Raw genomic sequence first — 21,529 nt, forward strand, 5'->3', positions numbered from 1 at the left:
GTACTAGCCAGTATATATAGTCGTTTACACCACTTTGTCTTGAGTGCACATTGTAAACGTTGACTTGACTTGGCGTTATAAACTTAGTCTTAGTCATGAATTTTTATTACGAGAAATCATGGATTGTGTCTTTAGGTTCTCCTGTTCTGAAAGAGCCTCGAGAAAGAACCCCGCAATAAGATAACTTCTTTTCTCAAGGTTTTATCTGCCTTTCTTCAAAAAGTCACGTCAATATCATGAAACGACTTTTGCCCCGAACATAACACAAGCTCTGATAATATTCGTAATTTTAAGATGGTTTATTAACGAAAAAAACATATACATTAATTCAATAGTACAAACTTTTGAACGAAGAAAAATATATTTTCGTTGGTGCCATAGCATAAAAAGCAACAGCTGCAAACCACAGAATGAAATGATAAATCAGAATTCTACTTACTAAAGAATTACGGCTTGCATAAGTAAATATCTACTATCTTCTTACAATCAGGTGGTGCTAATATCATAGTTTCATACTACATATATAAAATACGTGTTTTCTTCCCATTGTAGTGTTCCGGCTAGTACCCAAATGCCTCCCCACATAACAGACATACGTTTTATCCATTCCCTGCAGTTCCTTCTATAAAATCTTGATGACATCTCAATTCCAAGATTTGCCGTTTGCCTTCCTCCAACAAATTTTGGGACTCAAAACCCGCTGTGCAGCTTAGCCAGGTTTTGTCAACATAAGACAGGATACATCCCAGTAATTCGGTTTGTTTGATCCTCATGGTATTCCTGCATACTTAACAAGGGGATGGTAAGGGGTATGTTCATTTTTATTAAATCATAAAATATTCACGGAAAAGGCAAATACGCGAAATTAGGAGTTAATGGAAAACTTCTTCTCTTCATTCCCGAGCGCGCTCCCCCGTGTACCGCGGGATTTGTGCGGTGGTACCCGGGGTGTGATAGGCTACCAGCCCGACTGTATTATTCAAGAGTTCCGATAATTCTTATATACCCTCTTTCCACTAGGACGGCGCTCTTACTGCGCTCTCTCTGCGACCTGAAATTTGACATATCGCTCAACGAATTGTATAGAAAAGAAAAGGAATATTTTTACACTCTTTTCGTTTTGTTGTCTTTTCTCTTTTACATATTTTGTGACATACCCAGTATGAAAGCGAAGGTTAAATACATCCGTTTTAGGTCGCAGTGAGAGCGCAGCGCGATCGCCGTCGAGTAGAAAATGGGGACTTTTCCTTGCGCGAAACTACCGAGGTTAATAAGTTAACGTACACATGTTAGCTCAAAGATTCGCTGGATGGGAGCTATATGATCTAGACAGAATCTGAAGTTGATACGGTTGTAGTATATCATACTTCATATGAGTGAAATACACTTTATACAGGCTTGTTCAAACCATATATGCCTTGCTTGGTATTTAGAAAGTGGTTAGGTTTTGATGAGACCACCAAATGGTTAGATTTTGGATCCTTAGCAATCTTTTATGGTACCACAATGGAACTTATGTTTTTGATTTCTTTTATAACTCCAATCAACTTGATTAACTAATAATTGTTGTTGTATTTTTTTGTGAAGACACCATGGTGTACAATACATATGTTGCAATATGTCAGCAGAATACAGTTGTGGCATAAGGACAATTTCCGAAGAGTAACGTTATACAAAGCTATATGTGCCTGTTCACACTCTTTTTCTACCATCTTCCATAATACAGACGTTCGGAATTTTTCCAATAAATTAACACATTATCTTGTTCTGGCTGCACTTAACAAAGTAGTTTGATCTAAGTAAGCATTAAACAGTTTTTCTCTTTAACACAACGTTGTAGAAATGTTGTTTAAAGGGATATCCGGAACATTTTACCCTAAGCTAAAGTGATCTCTCCTATTTCCCAATCAGCCCTCGTTTCGAGCTTAACAAAGTTCTGGCTATACTCAATAAAATGGTTAAATCTTAGTAAGCATTTATCAGTTTACGTTTCAACACGACGCTGTAGAAATGTTGTTTAAAAGGATATATGCGACATTTTGCTCTAAGCTGAAGTGATCTCTCCAATTTTCCAATCAGCCCCCGTTGCGAGCTTAACAAGGTTCTGGCTATACTCAATAAAATGGTTAAATCTTAGGAAACATTTATCAGTTTACGTTTCAACACGACGCTGTAGAAATGTTGTTAAAAGGGATATCTGCAGCATTTTACCCTAAGCTAAAGTGATCTCTCCTATTTCACAATCAGCCCCCGTTGTGAGCTTAACAAAATTCTGGCTATACTAAATAGAATAGGTAAATCTTAGTAAACATTTATCAGTTTACGTTTTAAAACTACGCTGTACAAATGTTGTTTAAAGGGATATCTGCAACATTTTGCTCTAAGCTAAAGTGATCTATCCTATTTTCCAATCAGCCCCCGTTGCGAACGTAACTTAGGTTCTGGCTATACTCAATAAAATAGTTAAATCTTAGTATCAGTTTACATTTTAACACGACGCTGTAGAAATGTTGTTAAAAAGGATATCTGCAACATTTTGCCCTAAGCTAAAGTGATCTCTCCTATTTCCCAATCAGCCCCCGTTGCGAGCTTAACAAGGTATTGACAACAACATCCATCTTACATATCAATCGCGAGCGGGAATTACCCGCCACATGAATTTTTCAAACTTCTAGCCTTGGGGCATCTTTTGTTAAGCGCTTGTGCTACTTGCACCCCGACCATTGCACATGTCAGAGGTGTCGTCTGCCCGCAAGCTTAAGCTGCAACTCTTGCTACCCAGTCAACCCGTACGCGCAAAGTGTCGTCTGATTTTTCTCTCAGTTTCTCCTCATGGCTTCACGACTTGACGGACCGGACGGTTCTCTATCCAGGCGCCAGCTTGGCGTAGAGGCGTTTTGGGATAACGGAGTACTAAAAGTGAGTGCCTACTTCCCTCTCTCTATCTCTCTCTCTTTCTCTGTAAGGCTTTCATTTATTTTTCAGAACCTGTTTACGAGCGGGGTTTGACAGAGAGGAGTGCAGAGCTCGTTTGGGTAATTGATGTTTTTGGCGGGAAATGGAAGGCTGATAAGTACCACGGCCAGGGAAATGGTTCAGATTTCAACCCGGGCGATTTGGGTTTTTTTTTTCTTTAATTTCTGATTACGGTTTTGTTTTTATTCAAACCTTTAAACTTCACGTATGTACACTCTTACAGTCAAATAGATAAAACATGATTAGCGGAAATATGCACTGTTGAAAAAACAAAGAAATTTCAGACTATATGAATAGCAAAGACAAGTATAGATGTTCTACAATTTCTAGAATACAGACAAAAGAACAAGAGTGGTCCAACTATGAAACAGGTAAATTATATGAAGGTTATTGGATAAGTTTCTGGTGTTGATATGTAAAAGTTGATCATAAGTATATTGTACATATCGTGTGAAGATATAAGTCTGGGTGCCTAGGGTTTTGTTTCTCATGATGTTTTGGTTCTTATTTAAATTTTTAACTTCACAAATATATGTATAGTCTTACGGTCAAACATAGTTAGCTGTTTTGTAATGTTGGACAATGTATGAAAATTTCTGACGTTACGACTAGCTAAAACAAGTACAAATGTTTTTCAAAAACTGTACAGAAATCTACCTGCCTTGGAATTACAGACAAAAGAATAAGATTTGTCCTCCTATTGAAAAGTGTGACTATGTGACATTTACAAAAGTGTTCACATGTGAGCTCGGGCGCTTTGATGTATGTTTTTATTTTTGATATCTGATTATGGTTTTGGTTTTTAACTTCACATACATAGTGTCTTACTGTAAAACATAGTTAGCTGTATTGTACTGTTGTACAATGTAAGGAAATTTCGACTAGCTAAAACAAGTTCAAATGTTCTACACCTACTGTACAGAAAATTACATGCCCTGTGGTTACCTGCCCGGTGTCCTCTTATAAAAACAGCGTAACTTTAGGACAATAATAAAATGACTTTACGATTTCGATATGTAAAGCTTATCATGATTACAATTGTAAACCTGTGCGATGTGATGAAATTATTCGTAGATTCATGCGTGCTTTTCTGATCATCATGTGACATTTTGCTTTGTTTTATTTTGTTTGGCAGAACCAGTAAACCACCTTTCAATATAACACACTATAGTTTTGTAAGTACAAGCTGGGTAAGACAAGACTGTAAGGTTTGATCCACCCCCACCGGGAAGGACCCCTACTCTTTTCGATAAGTGGGGTGGACATTCAACGTGCTAAAGGTATGACATTGTGTCTCCGGATATGTACGCCTCTAACAAAAGATAGGTGCTCATTTCCGCACGTTTAAAGTGAGGAAAATGATGTGTCTTTCCCAAGGACACACCATTTGGGGCCTGCCAGGAATTCCAAGGAACTAACCACATACCAAATATCAACACAATCCGCCGAGCCATTCTTAGATTATACTCTTTACAGACACCAACGCATACACCAACCGTGGACAAAACATTACCTATGTGCGAAGGTAATAACTGTCTTTCATGTAATTAGACTATGATATTCCATACCATCTGTTTAATAGGCCTCATCCAGCGTATTATATTCCGGTAATTTACTGCACGTGGCCGGATGCTGGTTCCGTGTGACCGTTTTTTTCCGGGAATTCGAGGCGGCGGTCCCGTACCTTACGCTGTGCATTGTCCGCCTTTTACCCCCTGTGTGTTTGTATTTGTTTATATACTACATACCCGGTAAACCGCCTCATGGTGTAATTCTAGCCGCTCACACCGGGAAAGATCACTACAGTCTACTGTTTACGAAAATTCTGGAGGTTCTTTTTCGGAACTTTCCGACATTCACAAACAAACAAACTCTTATCTTGAATTACAGAAACCACAAATAAATTGTAGACATAGAGGGGCTATTTACCTTTCTCTGCTTCAAAAAAAGAATTCAAGCCCAACCTATCTATATATACTAGTAGACTACACTAACATTAAAGAAGTCCCTTATTATGGTGATTTTAATCTCACTTTTTATTATCACATGTAAGTCCTCCTTCATGTATCTTTCATGTATTTATGATAAGCCTCCGGGCATGAACTTGCAAATAAACTTACCTAATAAAATCCTTAATGTGTTCGAGGTGTGGCTCTCCTCAAACACGGGACCTCCATTTAACGTCCTACCCGAAGAATGTCCCTTACCGAAACTAGATACTTATTTTTGCACCTGAGTCGCGGTAGGGTTTAGTGTCTACGCTGACTATTTTTTTTACAGATGACATCCTCTGGAGACCCCAAAACTAACGCGCGACGGAGAAAAAAAAGAAGAAAACTAGCAGAACAAGACAAAAAAAAAACACAACTTAACATCTAGTCCATTCTTACCCAGGCTTGTTTTGTCGTATGTTCACCTCTAGTTAGACTGTAAGGCACTCGCCGCCATTTACACATTCTAAATGTTTTCAGTACCATTCTTGTTTAAGGATCTAGAGGGCACAAGGGCGCTGTTGCCCCATGCCCTGACAACATGTCCCCTTGCCCTGTAGATCAGGTCCTCTGGCAATCATAGAATTGACCAGGGATGCGCTTTTGTCACATGTGTCTTTCCCAAGGGCACAACACCGGGATCTGTCAGAAACTTGAACTCAGGACCTATAAGTTCTCTGTCAACTACCCTAACCGCAAGTCTATCTTGCCACCTGGCTTCATACACAAAAGTATAACAGGTGGACCAAAAAGTCTTTCTTTGTTCTAGAAAATCCAGTCTCTAAGGATACCCCTATTATCTTGTCATTACGTTGATGCTTTCAAGTTCATGAATATTGTCTGTAATACACGTGTTAATTATAGTAACGCGAACTTGAAAAGCCACAGTTATTAACCGCAAAAGCGTGACTAAAAAATGGCCCATCTGTCAATATTCAAAACACTGACCCTGAACTTTAAACATTCTCTTTTATTATCATGGTTTATTTCTTCTATTCATCCAAACAGAAACCGTTGGCCACTATAACAATACAGAGAAATTTGATAGCGTGTATTGTATTTTCATGCTATATCGGGGCTTAAGTACAGACATACGGATATATACAGACTCAAAAGACAATAAGGTACACGTGGTGATATTGAGATGGTTTCTAATACTAATCAAAAACATAGGTTCTATGAGTACTAATACGAAGGTTCGGCTTCTTCTTGATTTTAAATGATGTTGAAAATATAGCTGTGTTTGTGTAATATAGGATGAGGAAATGCATGGAATTTTCAGTATTAGACACAGGTTTTAAGTGAGGATTTTTTTTTCCTTTTGTTTATGTTATATTTCCGTTAATATTACTATTATTCTCTACAGATACGGTATGTATAAAAATGATGTAGCATCGAATCAAAGAGTGGTGGGATACAAACTAGAAAATATTGCTCTAAAATGTTTTAGGAAATGCTGCTCTAAAAACGTCAGGTAGTGGCATACAAACTGTCACAGTCATTCTGGATCGCTGTAGATCATACAAAAATGCATTATAACCCTGTGTGTTAGTATTCATACTCCGCAACGCCATTTAGTGCGAACAGGGGTGAAATAGATCCTGTAATTTCATACATACCAAAATATGATATGATGATCATGATGATGGCTGTTTCTTCGTATCCGAAGATCAATGGTAGGCAGACAAGGTTCATTATACGACCAGTCTGCCTGGCCTGCACTTGACTTTTTAAGGAGAAGGATGCACTCTCGTCTACTGGTGCACTAAGTCCTACAGGGACAGAACTGTTTTCCACGTAAGACGGCCCCAGCAGATGCAGGTTTATTATTTGGAGTTTCCGTCTCCTAGGAGGACTTCCGACCAAGGATGTAGGGGATTCCTCCTACCCCCGATCACGCAACTCGTGTGTCATGGCGTATGCATCATGCCCGAACATGCCCCTAAGGCCTGTGTCGGCCACAAAGCCGGGCCAAGGCCACTAGCTGCAGCTAGATACTCATTTACACCTGAGTTAAGTGAGGAAAGTCGTGTAAAGTGCCTTTCCCAAGGGCACAAGATCGGTGACACAGCAGTTGGATTCGAACCCGCCACCTCTCGGTCTCGAGCCGAACATGCTGCCACTGCGCCACGCGGCCGCACTGAGATATGATATAGCCATAGCGATTATGACAAAAATTTACTTATAAGATCATGTTCCCGTATATAACGTTGACATCCCGTCTATATACTTTCCAAATGTTGTGTCACAAAATATATTGTATACAGCGAAATAACTCTGATGCAATGTTAACCAAACGAAGAAGGAAACCGTGAAAATTTGTAAAAACAAGAAAACTACTGACAACACATTATAACTGAGGTACCAAGTTGGTCGAGGGTAAAAACTGGTGTTTTGTAATGTCGGCAGTTGACTTTTCCATTCATTATTGATAATTACAAACAATTCACGAAACAGACCAATCGCACTAGAGTCCTATGTACGTAGATTATGTTTTGGTTCAGTGTTTTATCGTCCCCTTGCAATGCTTCAAAATAGCGGGAGTACCGTACACTTCAAATCTTCGCTTCCTGGCCGGTTGTTCTCCTGTCCGAGTAACATACCAACAGTGCCCGGTGTGGTTTGTTGTGTTAGAACTATAGTCAGAGTGAACATTCTGTAGAGGAAACATTCGACATCGTATACTACACGTATGTTGTCACTATTTTTATTGTTCTGTAAGCTTGGGATATCAAAATAAATACCAAAACCTACATTATATTCCTTTTAATGAAGATGTAATGATTTGAAATGTTCGTTATGTTTTTGGATATAATATGTAACATTTGAATGTAATGATATCGAAATTGAACATGGAATTCTATATGTGGATGCCCTCTTCTAACTGTCTTAGGAAAGAAAGCGTTCCTTTGCGTTTGATGATTGTCTCTCCAAATATTGTTTGGTTTACAAAATGTTGTAAGAGAAGAAAATTCTGCTGAAGGTATGGGTCAGAGAGGCTTGCAATGTTTTACGTATGACATATAACGATATATTTAATTATTTCTTTAATAGAAAAAAATCACCACGACGTCGACCTATTCCAACATTCCCACATTCATTGGTGAACAGAGAGCAACTATCACAGTACAGAGAGCAAAGATCACAGAGCTTACAAATTAGGGAAAAAAGCTTGCTAAAAAGGAAACCAAACCCAACTTGGATAGCCTAGATATAGGCAAAATCTAGTATTTGTTTTTGGGTCTTATAGTCATGAAATGTTGATCAAATGTCCTTCGTCACATGTATATTTTCCCGTGTTCCTATCATATGCTTAACATTGAAATTTGCCTTCGGGCATGAACAAAATGGAATGCCTGATTATCTATCAGTTGATACCTTTTTGTGACAGAGTATATACATACCATGAGTTCTTTGGTGTTTTATAGATGCTGCCCAACAAAAATATATATGCCTCGGCTCACGAAAGCCTTTCCTTAAAAAAACAAACTGAATCTTACACGCAGGTGATATCCAATGAAGATTACCTTTTCAATTTGAAGATAAGGAAACATGTTTCTTTATTTTTAAAACCAAATGTAGAGGGAAACGGGTTGAAAAAAAACATCTATTCGTGTAATGCTTGTGGTCGTTTCATTTTCTAATTCTTTTAGTTGATACTACAATTGACACGCAATTGACACGCAATTGACACTTATAAGTCAACACTTCTACAAAATGTTTATGGTAATACGTGGACGCTATAGACAGGACACAGTACATGTGTTCGGACAGCCAAATAACAGTTTATTCTGTGTCATGACAAGCCTAATGTTACGAAGGCGCCGCCATCTTTGTTTCTAAAACACCTTGTACATCAGCCTTGCGAAACATGCATTCATACAAAACGTATTGTATGCAAGGATATGTTTGTGTATATAGCGATAATATCCAGTCTATATTTTCCCAATGTTGTACCGAAAAATGCATTGTGCGCAACTGGCGGAATTCTAATTCTAACAGCATTGAACAAACATCCAACAGAATCTACAACGAATTCTCTTGTATCTACAAGACAACAACAACAAGTCCTGTACATGACTGATAACACATTGCAACAGAGGTACCATGCAGGTCAATGTTTAAAAGGTGTCTTGTTATTGTTGACTTTGTCCCTGACTATTGATAGATACAAACAATTCACCAGCTGGTCCATAGTCCAATGTATGTACGTCACGTTTTGAGACGGAAGACACAAGATTGCTGTAAATGAGGGAAAATTCGGTCGTTCTAGACTCAAAACTGCTTTATGATAGCCTCCACTTGTGTTATATATCATGTACTTATAATCATTTTGCTGACCCGTTTATGAACCTATCAACATTTCAATCAAGTTACTTGTATCTTTGATATGTTTTGTTTCTTGGGTAGGATGTTTAAAAATGGAGGTCCTCCGTTTTTGTGAAAAGATGCACCTTGAGTACATTAAAGAACAAGAGTTCGTAGACCTCAGGAGGGGTCATTTTCGGTGTGTACGGATCAAATAAATCTGTCTGGATATGCAGCTCGTACTCTTCAGTACAAACCTGGTGTGTTACGCCATAAGGTGGTTTAGTGAATAGTGGGTATACAATGTAATCTTACATTACACAGACCCTTACCATTTTTGACATCCCTTATATCCCCTTTCCACAAGGACGGCGCTGTCGCTCAACGAATTGTATAGAAAAGAAAAGAAACTAATTTACACTTTGTGTGTTTTGTTGTCTTCTCAGTCACACTTTTACGTTTTGTATGATATACCCAGTGTGAAAGTGAAGGTTACACATACCCTATCTAGGTCGCAGTGAAAGCGCAGCGCGATCGCCGTCTAGTGGAAAGAGGGCCTTAGCATTGCGACAACAAACAATCAACAATAGATGCTACCCACTAACGCTTGTTCTGATAGCTTTCAGTACCAAGGATAGGGCCAGTGTCGAACCACAGATACCATACGTTTTCCTATGATAACTCATACTAGCGGACGAGTTATATTTTATCTTAGTAACAAATCATTATCTGTTTAATTCTCTTGTACAAAAAGCGCACGTTTGCCGCAACGTTTGATTTGATCTAACAGTTATTTCTTTTCCTTATTTGTGGCTGTGAAAATGATAGAAATTGACCATTATCATGGTTACACTTCTGCATACTGCAAAACAAAATCAGTCAAGGAGAAAATACATTACATAATTCTATATGAAAAATGCTTGAAGCTGCCAAATAGGTTGCAATTGACCTACTGAAAATTCCACTATCATTAAAAAAAAGACATTAGTGCATGTAAGTAAAGATACAACGTAAGTTTCCTGCATTTTTGTATCGAACATGTTCCAAACTTGCTCTTGTGATTTGATTAGCAAGTTGGTCTTCGCTGTTTCGTTATCTTTTCTCCAAATATCCTAATCGAAAATACATATCACAATAAGAATAGGTTAAGTATGATAAATGAATATGGAATCAATTATTCAAAGGAAGAATTAGAATTTGGAGAGTATATAGTTGGGTTCACAATTTTGGTCGTTATGCCATAGGTATTATTATAATAGCACGTACCGGGGATAAAATGGTACAATGCTTATGTGTTGATAACCCACGTGGAATGCTTGGCAAGAAGGAAGACACTTTTGACGAAAAATTACGACCAAAATTTATCTATAACGTTCTTTTTATAAACTTCCGTTCGTACGTTAGTTCGGACCATTGTAATGTCTAGTTTTTGTCACAATAGACAGTAAGTTTTCCTGCTATTTCAGTAGAAGGATATATTTTTAAAGGGAGGGGTTGCTAGCCCTTACCTTTTAACGTACTAGAGGCACCTCCTCGAACATGGAAAACCATTTTACTTCCCTCCGAAATACGAGTGCGGCCCTAACAACGATGCCCCGTCCAGAATTAGAACCGAGGTTTCGCAGTTACAAACTTCATGTTATCTAAACAATGAGCTCAATTGTGAGACTGCTACCACTTGAGCTACAGGGACATCCTGCTTAAAAATGCACGTAAATTTAATTTGTTTCAAGAGATAAGAAAATATAAACAACAGCAATCCTGCAACGATAGTTTACTTTTATCCGCGGGGTAACCTATATCCATTGCCTTTTAAACATTGTATTTTGTGGTACCAAGTCTACGAACGGTGGTTTCAAATTGCAATATTTTGATGATAATGTATTTGAACCACAGTCCGTGAACTTGATCTTCCTGAATACATGTGGTTGAAAACAACGGATATAGGTTACCCCCGGATAAAGGTGAACTAGCGTGACGTAGTGTTTATTACCAGGCACCAGTACGCGATTCAAGCCTTCTTTTCCGTACAGACCCAGCTGTAAGCTTAAGACACACGCTCCCTTCTTCTCCATCAAACTTTAAAAAGATCGATAGCAGTTGAAGTATCCGGCTAAGGTAATTTTCGACCGGAACGTGAGAAGGGATCCGGCGGGGAAGCGTGGCCTATTCCCGGCCGTAATTCCTCCCTCATTCCGCTCGGCTCTCCTCGACACGGGCACGCAAAGCTACCTCATAACTATTTAATAAGAACGAGGACTCATCACACACAGACTTAATTAACTCCCCACAGTGCTTAAGGTCTTCAAAGACGCAGGGTTAATGTTAACAAAACCCGGCCCCAATGGGGACTACACGGACTAGATTGGGAAGTAAGAGAGTGACTTATCCCGGATAGGGGGTTGTTTGGACGGAGGATTCTGACCATTGACGAAGAGAGATGTGCGAGTCCGGCACGGAATCTTCTTGTAAATGTTTTATACGCGCGATACATGCGCTGCTTTATCGTCTTGGTGCGATTTTGTAGAGGAATTTTGGGGCTTGGCATTTGCGGGGTTGTATGTGTGGCGTGTATGGCCCGGAAGTCAGAGGTTCTGGGTTTGAACTACCAATCTTGTGCCCTTTGGAAAAGAATTTTTACACAACTTTCGATAATTTTCTGAGTACCTTGCTTCGGTTGGGACCGTCCCTTGGATAGGGCGTTAAATGGAGGTCCCGTATTGAAGGAGAGCCACACTTCAAGTACGTTGAAGAACCCGCCAGACGTGAAAGATAAATGATAGTTAAATCTTAGATCCACAGGATATTGTAAATTCACGTATATTGTTTGTGGAGTTTTGTAGTTTGAAGTAAGCATACGAAAGTCTCTATACTTTTTGTACAACAAAACTGCTTTCCTTCGTTCCTTCTGTCTGTCTATAGTTTTCGTTATTATGCATGAATGTCGTGGAGCCGTGTGGCTTGATTGTAGGGTGCTAAGCCCAGAACCAAGATGTCCTGGGTTCTTGTAATACTACTATCTTGTGCATGCATGTCCCACGACTTTTCTTTCTATAAGGTGTAGAAATCAGTACTAGACTTAGGTTCGGGAGGTAAAAGGCAGTAGGAGTAAAGTTAAGTTAAGACGGTTGGGCTCCGCCTTCCCAATACATAGGCTATTGGGCTATCTTTACCTTTAAATAGGCATATCATTTCATGCTAGATCGGCTAGTTTGCCAAATACCAACACGTATCTCATGCGTTACAAGACTAGCTGTCCCCTAGTTTGATTCCATCAAAGAATATATGTTCCATGGCTTTGTTTATCAGGTACTAACAATATTTGTGATGGTATTCAGCATCAAGGACAGATGCTATGTCACACTATACTAGTAGTTATCGCAGCGCATTCCTTTGTTAACTGTTGTTAATTGTTGTACTATATAGCCCCCAAATCATGCAACGTTTACCGTCCCCGTGTTATTTGTGATGGCTTTCAGCACCAAGGACAGATGCTATGTCACACTATAGTTATCGCAGCGCATTCCTTTGTTAACTCATACTTGCAAACTTACGTTTTTACTTTGTAGCAAACAATTCTCTGTCGAACAATCTTTTGTACAAAATATCAGTTTTGCTAAATATGGGCACTAACCACTGAACTACGCACGCTACAAGACGATTTGCAATATACGTAACGTGTTACAACGTTTATAATACCCGTCTACTAAACGACACTGCCTAACTTAGAACCGCATTACACGCATAAACTTAGCCCTGTTTTCTTTATTTCTGCGTGTTTTCTACGTAACAGAGTCGGGTTTTTCATGGTTGGTCTCGCTAAAAACTCCCGCGGTGCTTGGTGAAATATTCCCCGCTGTGATACCGGTCCTGTACCGGTGCATATACACGGTGGTGTACTGGTGAAATAGGAAATCGGTTTGGGTTATTTTGTTTGTGTGTCGTGGCTCTTTCTTAGTTTCTACTAGTCTTTCTGATGTTGCGCCCGTTCTAGATCTTTTAGCTTCTGTGTACAAGGGGCCTAACTTTTCTACATGCCAATCTCATAGGCTGTTCCTATTCTTGAGGTCCCGAGCCATAGCTTCTGTGTCTTTCCAACGCTCTATGGGGTGTCTTTGTTTTTGAAACTCCTAACTGTAGACTTTATAGATCTTTAGTATGTGGTGGTCTCGCTATCACGTACAACGTACCAACGACCTTAGCCTTCGTATCCGGATATGGCTTCGACAATGGAATGCTCTAGCCCAAGTCTAGCTCTGATTTCGTCATTTACAATTACTAGTATGCGTAGAGCTACAAAGAAACCTGCATCGTTAGAAAAAGTAGAAAGAAAGCAGAAATGGTTTCAAAACGTACACCAACAAAATAAACCCGATCGACTAATCTGCGTTGGGATTAGTGTATTGTCGGTGATTGGTTAGCGAGATTACAACCAGTGGGCAGGATTATTCTGGATTAGTCAAGACCTTCTAAGCTTAACTTAAGCTTAATCCACAAACAAAATACCACGTTAAAATCAATCGTTTCTCTTATTTTCAATATGCTCAATGTGTATGAAGATATGAGTGTTTATACATAAACATACACATAATATGGTCTTCACTGAATTTGTAACCATTAATGTTACACCATGATTTGGCAGAAAATCGTAGATTGCGTTCTGATATATTAGGTAGGAAAAGCTATGTAATATTTTCACAGTATATAGGTCAATACATCCATGTGGTATTGATAAAACAATATTCGCTGAGGTCAGCTTAAAGTTATGAGATATAGCCTGACATAAATGCGTGACCGTATATTGTTATCGAAACCCGATAAAACACAGATGCGTTCTTTTCCCTACACACACATAAGCACACAATCACACTCACACATAATCATACAATCACACACACACACACACACACAATTTTCTTTCTCTTTTTCCTTCTCTTCCTCTCTCTGTCTTTCTTTCTCCCTCCTCCCCCCCTCTCTCTCTCTTTCTCTCTCTCTCTCTCTCTTTCTCTCTCTCTCTCTCTCTCTTTCTCTCTCTCTCTCTCTCGCATTACCTTCTTGGCGAATGTATTATACGTATAAACTTAAATGACTTATAGTAACAGAAATGACACAAAACGAACAGACACAAACCATATACAATTCAACTCTACCATGTACCAAACGCACCTCAGTCCAATGAAATAACCCCTATACTAAAGTGGTAGTTATGTCATATGCCAGCATACATGTACGTAACAGATGTTCAGCATAGATTCAATGTCCACGTTTAATTTCAAAGCGTCTATCATCAATGCGGCTTAATCAAGTGTATATTCATTCTGTGTACCTTTCATTATTAAATCGTAAGTATCATTATTACATCAATTGGTATAATTTGTGTCACGATTCGTCCATTAACAACTATTGTTCAGCGCGTGTATGGTTGGTCTCATATGGAAGTAAAATTAAATGCGATCCGTTGGCGCCCCCCTCCCCCCTTTTGAATAAGTCATTCCTAATTTCACGAATCGTTCGCGGTAACGGCTAGGTGGCCACCAGATTGACACCTCTGCGAGTTTCTGGTAGCGGGAGGGAAGTGCTCCATCTAGGTTCTTGCCTTTGGCCATTTCACGGTTCAGGACGGGACAGATTCGGAATTTTCCGGTGCCGCGAAGGGTAACTGATGGATGGATGGATAGGGCGACGTTTTGAACGCTGGCGTCGAGTAGGCGCGTTCATAAAGTTTCACGATCGGAAAAAAAATAATGTAAACTGTCTTCCTGTCTGCCTTTCCTTTATGGTCTTCACTGAATTTGTGGCTGGCCCTAGCGGAAAAGGACTAAAGCTGATACCCCTTTTCCAGTAGGACGGCGCTCTCGCCGCGCTCTTTCTGCGAAATTTGACACAGTTGTACGTAAAGTAGGGAACCGTTTTTGTCGTCTTTTAAGGTCTCACTGCACTTGGGGCACCGGTGCGGCACTGCGGGATTCGAAAGATTGCTTAAAGAATTTCAGGGATAAAGAATGAATTTTCTTACGTTTTGTCTATTTTGATGTCTTCTAAGTCATACTTTTACGTATTACGAAACATTTCAATTTAAGAAAAAACTCGGCAAAAATAACAATGACAATTACAACAAAAATAACAACAGTACCGCACCGGTGCCCCAAGTGCAGAGAGATACCACATTAAGCCACACTTTTACATTTGGTAGGATTTACCTACCCAGTATAAAGTCGACGGATACACACGTCCATGTTAGGTCACAGTGAGAGCGCAGCGCGATCGCCGTCCAGGGGAAAGTGTAATTGATTGACGTTGATTGACAGACAACACAACGTTACTAGTCACAGCAAGGAGGTCGGTCACAGTTACAGATCTCTCCCCCTTCTATTTATGTTCTCTATTTAATTCTTGACCATCAAGACAAAGGCTAAAGCTTACTCTCCAAGCAGAGGTTAGGTTTGTTTCGTTTTAAAAATCTTAGGCATTTTTATTAGGCTATCTATTTCTTTATGTTTTCTTTATGTTTTGTGTCTCATTTAAACATCTGCCGGCGTCGAAGCATCAATACCTTATAGGCTAGTGGGCAAAAAAAGGAAACTGACAAAGCAGAAAGCCCGACAAAACGCCAAAAACTATGAAGAAAAAAACAGACCGGAACCTAACATCTGCTTGGAAAGTTGCTATGGCTACCGGTACTTGATTGACAGGTGCCCAGGACGATACATCAGACCAAAATGACACGTTTTATGAATTTTGCAAGCTTTAAACAGTACTTCATCAATGTACGCTTCTGCCGTATTTCATGGTTCAGATCCGCGCATATTATTTGATTGACAGCTTACAATGACAACAAGAACGAAGATGACACTAACGTCGAAATAATTACAGTGCCATGGGGGTCAGGATTGATAATATTCTTAACTGTTTATTTGCTAAATCATGCATGTACATTCTTAAAATACAAAATACTAATGTCTAATCAACCACGTTTACTATTACGGGGTGACTTCTTCTTTGCAGGCAGTGGTTGATGGACTGTCACACATTCGATCTGCAAAATGGGTGAGGTTTTGGTTTTTGTAGAAACGTTGTCTTTTTTATATCTCCTAAATGGTAAAATATCCGAGAAGTTGTGACAAATGTTTGAAATAATCTGTTTCCTTTGGTCACAAGGAGTTTACTGATAAAATGTATCTCAATTCTAATTGTAGCTGCTACTTGCTATCGGCCACGGTAGCTACAAACTACCATTTAAGTTTTTTTGGGGGTCGACATCTTTTGGGAAGCAGTGGAAGACATCATCAGTAAATGTTTTTAAATTACGATGGGGTTTTGAAGGCCTCTTCAGAAATAAAGTTCTTCTTCTTCCGTACTGCCTAGCCTCTTTGCAGAGAGTTTTCCGCCGTTTTGGCATACAATAGTTGCAAATTCTTGATCCAATTTAAAAATCATCACAAGTAATATTCAATGAACAAAGACGTTCATACGAAATATACGCCCTTCTTATGTTATTTAACATTTGATATCACAAATCATACTTTCAATTCTTGATTCCTGCCACCAGCTAGCCAAGTTTATTTCCGACCATGACTTAACATTAAACATGGCACGTTATTCGGATCCTGTAGAGCGACTCACCAAAATCGTTCTTTTGAAAACAGTCCAGAACAAAATTTTAAAAATGGACGTTCCACTGCAAGCCTTTATGCGGCCCATTATCGTACTTAATCTTCATTTTTCTAACTCCTAACCACCCAGCAAATATCATCAGGATCCATCCAAGGCGTGTTGAGTTATGTTGTTAACACACACACACACACACACACACACACACACACACACACACACACACACACACACACAAACACGCTCAGAAGTATAAACTTCTGTCGAAGGGAAGCATCGTCAATTATATACAAAAGTTTTAATTACGTCTGCAATCTTCTTCTCGAATGGACGCTCCGAATTGGCTGCCATGTTTACGACACGGCACCCACCCTGTGTTCATCTGTCACAATCAACCCGAGTTTCACGGTCAGTTTCAAACGTGCAGTTTGATTGACAGGTCCTATGGACGACGCGTGGCGGACAAAACAAACAGGAGATTAGTTTCACAATGGGTGCTGATTAATACAGATGGAGAAACTGTCCGAGCGGGGAGAACCTTGTTAGCAGGGAAATGAGCGGCGCGTGCGGGGACCGGGACCCCGGCGGGGTGGAACGGCGGAGAGTGGCTCAAGTTGCAAGCTTACGGAATGGACCTTTTTATTCAATGATAGCCTTTATTGTACATTCATGCCCTATCATACAGGTATATAGATACAAGAGTCGCATTTGAATACATATGTTTATATTGAGAGGAGTTCTAATACTTATCTAAAACATGGGTTCTAAAACTACTCTTATACATAGGTTCGCCTCTTAAGCTAAGGGCACAACCCGCCGTACGTGCAATTTGTCCGTACGTTTCTTTTTGGGGGTGGGGGGTCCATGTTCGCCATTTATTTCTGAAAACGTCGGGAACTACTGGCAAGAGCAGGGAGGGAGTTCGTCAACGCACGACACACAAAGTTTTGCCTGCACGTAAAGTTCTACGCCGTGTCTGCGTGCTCAAAATTCCGCCGGATTCCCTACGAGTTCGTACGGAGGCGGTAATTAACACTTTATGATCCCTAAAAAGAGTTTTGGGCACGTAGATAGTACGTATTTGCACGTACGGCGGGTTGTGCCCTTAGCTTTAGTGATGTTGAGAATGTAGCTTGAGATATGTTTGCATAATGAAGTATGATCAAACGAATAAGAAGAATACATTTTCAACACAAAGATTTAAAGTTACGTAATTATAACTTTGCTATAATATGACTAAAAAGAATATCTCTCGTTACTATATAAACTACAGTATAAGATAAATTAGGACTCATTTCAATCTTATTCAAGTTATAGAACTGACCAATTCTTTGCTCCAGGGGCGTGCGGTTGTGCCTTCTTGATTCGACAAAGTCAGAGTGCTCAATAAATTAATCTTCTGACGATTTGTGTTTTTTGTTGTAACTTCTATTCATACTTGCACGTTTGCATGAAAATCATGCAAAAGGGTAACACAAATTCAGCGTACCGCAGTCCAGTGAGATACCACCTTTAGTGATACAGACAGTTCGTATTGCTGATGAGTTTAGGCAAACTGATTTAACCTACCCCTATTTTCCACTAGACGGCGATGGCGCCGCGCTCACGATGTGACCTAAGTTAACACTAGTGCGTATATTCAAGTCCATACGAGCATGCGTATTTGGCATCTTTTATCTTATAGCTAAAGTTTGTGAGTTTGTGGGAAAGATGTTGTTTCTTATTTGGCCATCCAATGTGTAGCCTGGTTATCGAACTGAAAACTACTTCCTCTGTCACAAAATCTACCTAAATCAAAATAATGTCAATACGCAACTCATACGCAACTCATACTTGAATGTACGCACAAGTACAAACGGGGCCTTTTCGACGGCTGACACATCTGTGCGTATATCGAATCCGTATGTGTTTAATATTGACATTTCTTTGGCTTCGGTAAAAGTTTGCGGCCGAAGAAGTCTTTTTTCGGTTTGACACTGGGCTGTACAACGGTTGGATCACCGTAAAAATTTTCTGCGACCAATTGGCGACTAGCTGGCGACAGTTTCCGTTTGCCCTTCACATACAGTCGCCATAAGGCGCAATCCAGCTAGTGAGACACCCGCTTTAGCTAAGGGCAAACCCGCCGTACGTGCGATTTGTCCGTACGTTTTTTTGGGGGGGGAGGCCACGTCCGCCACGTATTTCTGAAAACGTTGGGAACGACTGGCACGTACGGGGGGGTGAATCCGCAGCCCGATGGCACACAAAGTTTTGCCTGCACGTAAAGTTATACAGCGTGTCTGCGTGCTCCAAAATCCGTCGGATTCCCTACAAGTTCATACGGAGGTGGTACTTTCCGCTTAAGGATCCTAAAAGATTGCCCACGTTTTGGCACGTACGGCGGGTTGTGCCCTTAGCTTCAAGTTGTAAACATATTGCAGCAGTTAGCGATAAATTCCCGACAAAATTCAATATATCCACAGGCTACGAAATAGATCTTGTGAAATATTTTTGCCACGTCTTTAGAAAAGAAATTGTGCCTTTTGTTTTATTCAATACATATTTTAATTAGAAGTGCCCATGTGTGTTTTTTCTTGCCGCGCTTTTTCCAGAGTGAGTAACCTTTATTTTGTAAAATGATTGTTATTTATACATCCCCCTCTTGTTAGGCCATGTTAATTTAATTAACATCAATTTTCGGCCATTACCAAAAATAAAACATAAAAGTTTTCAGCCATACTCTAAATCGTACAAAGCAGCTTCAAAATAGGAAAATTTACGCCATGGATTGCAAAAACAATAGCGGAAAACTCATACTAGGCCTTACTCTATTGTCATCCCCAAAGACCCTTAAAGCATTTTCCCTACACTTCAATGTCTTTAATAACGATATAATCTTGATTATCAAATGTGGCAGTAGTTGACTTTTGATGTTATCAGTTGGTTATTAAAAATGACTCAGTGAGCAGTTACCCAAACTAATCCCCTAAACAATAGCCTGTTTTCCAACAATATTGTGTGTACAAATTTCACAACACACGCAATACAAAAAGGCCTATCTACGAGCAATTTACATATTAATAATGCATTTCATACATACATAAATGAAGCGGGCATTCTTACCCACGAATGCCTATACAATCCTCTAATTGCTAATTAAGAATATGTAATATGTCTATAGTGTGTGCTTGCTGTCATTGCCTTTATGATGGGTTATAATCATACGTTAAGAGAGCTGTGTGGCCATTAACAACGGTAATGAAATTATTTCATCACCATAATTTTGTCACTTATGATATTAAATTAGCCTCCCTCTTTTGAACAGACCACGCCTTGTCACTTTATTTTTTGTTCGCCAAGTACGGAACGATGATCTTAGCCCCATTTGATTTGAAAAAGTGTGTATATAGATCAGGCTAAATATTATTCATTAAATCTATCTCTTTTATCGCACACTCGCATCAGTTCTTTTGGGGTTCCAAATGATGTGATCAATATGATCGAATCAACATGACCTTAGCTTTTAGTTTTGTCTTTTCGGATATCCTAAGTTAAAAAATTTCACAGTGAACTAAAAACTAATATGTGAATATATGCAAAGACTACATGATAGTCTACTTTTTGGGTGTGTCTACAACTTACGTACACATTTGCGAGTCAATCAACGATTAAACGCAAAATGATAAAAGCACAATGACTAATAGGCACACAAGAGCCATTAATCAATACACAGGAGACCTAGTGACAATGAACCCCGGAAATTTGATGATGTTTGCCATACTTTTCATCTTTACATTTACTAAATGAGACAGGTGAAATAGTTAAGTGTTTCAACCGGTTGGTCCAGAGTTTAATCCACGGTTGAGCCATACCAAAGACTTTTAAAAATGGTACATGCATGCTTCTTTGTCTGCTTATACCCCTGTCACATTATCCACGATCTTCGGGCGTATCGATGGAAGATCAGCCATACTTAAGATCGACAGAGGGTTGCGCGTATTTTTCACCTGAAAACCGTCCCTGTCACATATAAGCCATACTTTGTACCTTGTACAATTGCTGTGCAATCAAGTTATTATTATAAGCGAGGCTCGGGCGATTGTCGCAGACTCGTCGTCCGATCGATTTTCTTGAAATGTGACAGGGGTATTAGCACTCAGCATTTCGGGGAATAGTATGATAATTAAACACACAAGACTACCAATGGACTAGCCATATTGTTATAGTTGTGTGCAGCCCAGGGCTACAAAGGGGAAGATGGGTGCCACCCTATATACAATCTCGAAGAACCTACTAGTAACTTGTTGCAACGACAAGGATTCGAGCCTTTCCCCCAATAAGACGACTACTAGTATACAAAGAGTGCCTTCAGTTTCCGATCGTACGACGTTCGCACGACGAATACGAATACGACCGCATACAAGATGCCTTACGTGTGACTACTTATACCCCCGTCACATGTAGCGAAAATCGATCGGACGACGAGTCTGCGAGCTCGAAATTACAAGGAGGCATGACCCTGACGGGAAGGGGGAACTCTGCCATTTCTTCGTCGGCATCAGGGTCATGCCTCCTCGTAATTTAGAGCTCGCAGACTCATCGTCCGACCGATATATACGGGGGTATAAAGCCAACTCTATGAGTGTAGTCGGGAAATAAAA

General features: G+C 39.7%; 1 protein-coding gene across 2 annotated transcripts in view; it reads left to right on the top strand.

Moving 5' to 3' along the window:
• The first annotated feature begins 2,800 nt into the window (after positions 1-2,800).
• Positions 2,801-21,529, top strand: part of LOC118419845 (POU domain, class 4, transcription factor 3-like) — a 44,459-nt gene continuing 25,730 nt past the window's right edge. For both annotated transcript variants that reach the window (XM_035826490.1, XM_035826491.1), the window contains exon 1: positions 2,801-2,919. In XM_035826490.1, the coding sequence (XP_035682383.1) occupies positions 2,833-2,919 (87 nt within the window). In that variant the 5' untranslated portion in view covers positions 2,801-2,832. The remainder of the gene's footprint in view (positions 2,920-21,529) is intronic.

The sequence above is a fragment of the Branchiostoma floridae genome, chromosome 7, assembly GCF_000003815.2.
Source record: "Branchiostoma floridae strain S238N-H82 chromosome 7, Bfl_VNyyK, whole genome shotgun sequence".
Taxonomy (NCBI): Eukaryota; Metazoa; Chordata; class Leptocardii; order Amphioxiformes; family Branchiostomatidae; genus Branchiostoma; species Branchiostoma floridae.